This window comes from Manacus vitellinus, unplaced genomic scaffold, assembly GCF_001715985.3.
Source record: "Manacus vitellinus isolate BGI_N305 unplaced genomic scaffold, ASM171598v3 scaffold_21_pilon, whole genome shotgun sequence".
NCBI classification, from domain to species: Eukaryota; Metazoa; Chordata; class Aves; order Passeriformes; family Pipridae; genus Manacus; species Manacus vitellinus.
In genome coordinates, this window is record NW_021939546.1 from 8,932,268 (window position 1) to 8,938,168 (window position 5,901).

General features: G+C 42.3%; 1 protein-coding gene across 1 annotated transcript in view; it reads right to left on the reverse strand.

Moving 5' to 3' along the window:
- Positions 1–351: 351 nt before the first annotated feature.
- The window catches only part of SHISAL2A (shisa like 2A), a 19,119-nt gene continuing 13,569 nt past the window's right edge, over positions 352–5,901 (reverse strand). Inside the window, exon 3 of the mRNA XM_018072074.2 lies at positions 352–811. Coding sequence (XP_017927563.1) covers positions 591–811 — 221 coding nt within the window. The 3' untranslated portion in view covers positions 352–590. The remainder of the gene's footprint in view (positions 812–5,901) is intronic.

A 5,901-nucleotide genomic window follows, 5' to 3' on the forward strand; every position in this document is an offset into this window, starting at 1 on the left:
CTTTGATTACCTGAAGGAATGCAACACTTCACAAATTAGTGCTCCAAGTTGAAATACTACTTGAAAATTTTTATGTTTGCTTCACAAGAAATAATCCAATGTATTTTGATGCAGAATCTGCAAAACAATTGTGGATGTTTATTTCAAGTCATTTCAGTGTATACTGCTTCCAGTTAAAACCAGAACTTCCCTGCAAAAATTCACTCTTTACTAACTTCACCTTTTGTTGGAATTCTCCTGTCAAAATAATTTCCAGATTTGTGAGGATCTTCTGAGGAAGAAAAGGTGGGGGGAAATGATCAATTAATAAAAATACAACACAAGTGCCAGATTTTATTGAGGTACTGCTTTCACATTGGTCTGTGCACCCAACAGTCACATTGGACTAAAGACAACCGTGTTCATGACATGAAGACACCACATTAAGATGGCACACAGGGAAAGCTTCAAATAAAGCTTGGTCAACATGGTGTGCCAAATTCTGCTCTGCTTGACAGCTGTGTCATCTCACTGGGATTGCACAGGGTAAAGACAACAACTTGCATGAAAATGACTGACAGCAGTAGCTGGAATGTGCAAATTAAAACATGCTATTTCTCAGTACAGAACCATACACAAACATATGCAGGCACAGCTTCAGATTGGCCTCTGGTTATCCACAGTGGCTGTAATAGCCAGGAAACACCTCTGGAAGAGTGAGTCAGGTTCTCAGTCACAGTCCATCCTTGCAGCTTAGGAAATCTCTTGAAGCCACTTGGCTTTGTCAGCAGCTTGTTCTGGTGGGGGCCTTGTGAAGGATGCAGCTCTGTATCTGCAAAATACCAATCAGAGTTCAGAACTAGACTGAAGAGGGGAAGCGTTTTTTCCTCTGCTGCTTAGCAGAGTTGATAAGAAGATCCTACAAAAAACCCAGAGCAAACCACACAGCTCAATCCATTTCACTGGCATTACTTCTTTCCAAGTACGTCTTTCTATTCCTAACCTTTATGATGTGAAGAACACCTCTGAAGGGCATTACTACAGCTATGGAACACTAAATGCCTCCTCTGGGGGTGTATGTGGATGGGTAGCTGTGCTGATGCTCCTATGCTGTGAAAGTGAGGATTTCCCCTTGCCTGTGGCAAAGGTTCAAGGCAAAATGAGGCTAAAACAAAAAAAAAAAAAAGGCTTAGCAGACAGAGTCATTCATCTAACATTTCTGTGCAGTGCCTTGTGGAAAATGCATCACTAATACCTACATTAAACCACACATTTAATTTCTTTTTAATGATAGACATACTCACAATGTGTGCCTTTAATCCTGAAAGACACCAGAATATATTCCAAACTACACTTGAGAAATTTCTTTACAAATAAATTACTCTACTGCTCATTAAAGGAGGATTGATTCCGAGGTGAAGCACAACAGCTGTTGGTACAGATGGGTTTAGAAGCAAATGCTCTTCTGGATATGCAAAAAAATGGACATGCACTGAAGTCTGGCTGGAAAACTTCAGCTAATTCAGCTACTGACAGAAGTTCTGAAGCATGAAATTTTGGATTCAAGGCAGATGGCAACTGGCAGCAAAGAGCATCCTAACCAGCAAAGAACATCACTTCAGTACTCATTCATTAAGAAGAATGATGCTTATCTGAATTATCAGTGATGCCTTTTGTAGATTCTGGATTTTTTTTCTGCTTAAAGCTCTGAAGATGGTTATACATTCCTGACCAACTTAAATGAAAACATGAGACATGCACATAAACATAGATTTGTCTCCTCCTCAGGACTGCCATCTGGCTGACTGCAGGCTCAGGATGAGCCAAGAGGGCAAACCCCAGCCTGGGCATGATAAACACCGACTAACCAGCTGGTCAGGAGAGGGGATTGTGCCACTGTGTTTAGCCTTGGTGAGGCTCACATTGAATACAGGAGGCAGTTCTGGGCTCTGCAAGTTAAGAAGAATGTTAAGGTACTCAAAAGCATCCAGTGGAGGGCAACAAAGCTGGAGAAAGGGCTGGAAGGATGGCTGGAAGGACGTCCTATGAGCAGTGCCTGAGGACTTTGGACTTGTCTAGTCTGGGGACAAGGAGGCTGAGAGGTGACCTCCCTCCAGCTTCCTGAGGAGGGGAATGTGGCAGAGACTGGTGAGGCCCTGGCACAGATTGCCCAGAGAAACTGGCTGCCCCATCCCTAAAGTGTTCAAGGCCAGGTTGGATGGGACTTTGAGCAACCTGGTCTAGTGGAAGGTGTCCCTGCCCATGGCAGGGGGTTGGAATGACATGAGCTTAAAGTCCCTTCCAACCCAAATCGTGCTGTGATTCTGGGATCTCTTTTCCCTAGTATCCAGTGATAGGGTGCATGGGAATGGTTCAAAGCTGCATCAGGAGAGGTTTAGACTGGACATTAGGAAGCATTTCTTTATTACTTAGTCAAATATTCTCCCTTAGGTATATTTGAGGATCTGGTTTCTCCTTTTTTATTGCATCTCACCTTTTTTATTTCAGAACACTTTTCCAGGGCACTGAGATAATTCTGAAAGGTAGTTTTGCCCCAGAGTCTTGCAACCCTTCCCAGGGTAGTGTCATTCATAAATTTTATACATATCCTCCTTAGTCCTTCAGCCAAGCTCTTACTATTGAACTGGGATAGAGCACCGAGACATCCTTCTTCCCTCCAAAAATGTGTTTGAGAATGAGTCACTGAAAACTTCTCTTTGATTGCATTTTCATAAAGATCTGTAGTCATAGCCACTTGTTCTCACTTATCTGATAGGCAAAATTACCTTGACAAAGAGAGAAATTACACTGGTTTGTAGTGATTTGTCTTCATGAAATCTGTGTCACATTTTTCTTGTGCGTAACTCAATTGTTTAATAATGCAATATGTTATCAATCTAAGTTAGAAGCAATGCCTCCAGTTGCCTAGTTCCTCTCCTTTCCCTTTTTAAAGCTAAAAGCTGTATTTGCCCTTTTGCTGGAAAAGAACACACAAACAAACTTGAACTGTGTGTTGAACCACACCAGTTGTAACAGGGGTCCTGTTCCTAATTAAAACCCAATGAATTTGGCAGAGGAATTCTGCATGCTAAATCAAATCTAATTGGCACCTGTAGCTTTCTCACAGCAGTAGAAAGTGATGGAGTCTGGCTTAACACTGCAGTGTGGAGTGGCTCCCCATGACAGGTGTGGGCATGGAATCTGCAACCAGCAGAGTTGAAAAGCAGAGGACAAAAAGCAACTTGAGACCTGGAATTTCTGCCAACACTTAACCATATTATCTGTTGAGGTTCAGAGAAGATCCTTGCCTCCTTTTTCCTTTTCACGTAAAGTTTCCAGCTCTTCCACTGTGGATCAGGAAGAAAAAGGCTCACAGGCTAAGGACGTTGTTTTCCTGGATTTAGCTCCAAAAGAGGTCTCAGGTATTTTGAGTCTTCATGATAATGCCAGCCTCATTTTGCCAACACAAAGAGTTGGGTAATTCATGCACAAAAAAAGCCTCTAAATTTTTTTGTCTTTATATAATGCATGCATTCAAACACTAGAGAAGTCCTTTGCAGCTGGCCTTTCATTCTCTCCCTGTTTCTCTCTCCCTGGAAGCAATAGTGGTCTGCAGGCTGCACTTCAGGGCACCCCAGAAACAGGAGCTTCTCTGCCACAGTGGAAGGCAGGCAAGCAGAAGCATGAGGAAATGAGAGGCTCATGGCCCTCAGAAAGCAATGCCACATTCCCAGGCCTCAGCTCGTCTCAGTACTTGGCACCTGCCTCAGATATTTTCAGATTTTCTCACTACAGACGGTTTCCTGACTGCAGGATCCATTTTAGTCTTCCCATGGCATTTTTCTCCCACAAGCCATTTCATTTGCAACAGCAGAAAAAAAATGTGTGGAGGTGGTTGGGAGTTTTGAAGTGAATTTTGTTACGCTGAAGTATTTTTATGAGGACCAGCAGCCCAAACCAACCCGTTGTGCCCATAAACAGCACTGAGAAAGGTGCATTGGCACTTGGGATGCACAGGGTGGCTTTTTTCAAGGGTACAAGAGAAAATACATGAAGTAGGGAACTCCTGACACATTCCCTTTCCTGTTTATCTGAGAACAACCTGCTGAGCAAGGAGGACCTCTTATTTTTCCTGTGACAGACACTGCTGATCCGCAGCTGTTCTCACATTCTGTGCCTGCCTAGCCATGAGCTTTCACCCCCTGCAGAAAGTAAAATGTGTGTTTCATGCCACCTGAAGTCCTTTGCATTATTGATAAATTCCTCTTAAGCCTGAAGTACAACTCATCTCTCCTGGTATACATTTTAAATACTATTTTGCATGGTCTGTGTCATAGGCAGTATGACCTTTAAACAGGATTTCAGCATTGGTTTTTATCAAGTTTCTGCCAAGGTAACCCCCTCCAGTTCTCTGTCAGACTTGACTCAGCACTCACAGGTGGTATCCCCCCCGAAGCAAAGTATGACTAAACTGCCCAGCAGACACCTCACTGCTCTCACCCTTTGTCACACAGGAGACTTTCTAGCAGTTCATCACTAAAGAAATTCTGAATGAGTTACAGTGTTTGCCTCCTTAGTATAAGCTCTGGTGCATCCAGGACAGCATCAGGGAAAGGACAAAGACAGCATAAGGGGAATATAATCTTCTCTGGCACGTAACCATGATGGAGTATTCATGTACCAGTAAATCAGGAAGAGATTTGTCTGTGGAAGGACTCTGTCCAAGTCTCTGCAGATACATCCCTGTGCAAGGGCAGCATCAGGGCAGTGTATAAATAAATCAGAGACAGTTGCCACTGCTTTTCAGAAAGTTAAAAAGAAAGAATCATGGTATTTTATGGAATCCATATAAAACAGAGTAAAGAATATACAAATACAATAGAGTGAGATGAAAATAAGTGTTCTCACAGTACCTATTTTCTTTACAGCATTGGTAGAATCCATCCAGTGCCTCTGTTTTTTAACATACTGAACTCCCTCTGGTTTCACTGTCTGTAAAACAAAAGCATTTTTTAGTAGAACTAACAGTATTCTTCTTCTTTTAGTTCCAAGTAGTAATATACAGATGTGCCCACTGCACTAAAAAAAACAGTTACTGGAATCTTCTACAATTTTTAGAGGATAGATCAAAACCATTCCACTTTCCATTTCTGAGCCTCCAGGAGGCTACAATTATTAGCATACTTGTGTTAAAAAGGAATAAACATCAAAGGGAAGAGTAGTTTAATGTAGCAGCACTGTGGTATAAGTAGGACTTATAGCAGGGAATCAGAGTGTCTGCTACAAGAAATTGCATGGGGAAAAAAATCCCATATTCAAGAAAGTAAGTCAGAAATCTCAAACTTTCATTCCTCTCCAAACATGATCAGTTTGGATCACTACTGCCTTCACTGCACCTTCCACCCAGTGAGCCCAAAGCACTGTGAGTGTGTGTGAGGAGGTTTCTCTGCATGAAAGAAATGTTACCCATGTCTGACAGAAAGATTAAAGTGATGACATGAGCAAATAAAGCCATTTTTAGTTAGGCATTTCACCAGTTGCCCAGAAAATCTGTAGTTCTGGCAACTCCCATCTTTTGAGCCTTTGCTTTTGACACTTAGTAGCATTCAAATGTTTTCCACAGCACAACTTCACAGGTTAAAGTAAGTAATAGTTTATTACAATTCCACTGGCTAACTGATCCAGACACCTGCTCGGAGCAGAATGGCTGGAATCTTTGGATTCAGTGCAGACAACTGAAGTTTGCCCAACTGCTCAGAATAACTAAAGCAAAGGCAGCCCAGCAGGGAGGGACAAGAGATGCTCTGCCAGCATCACTGATACCTGCTGACAGCTGGGAAAGCAAAGCTCTAGAAGGACTTTCCTGACCACACTTTAAACTCAATTTATTTTCTTTCTTACCTGATATTCATTCTTTCATTC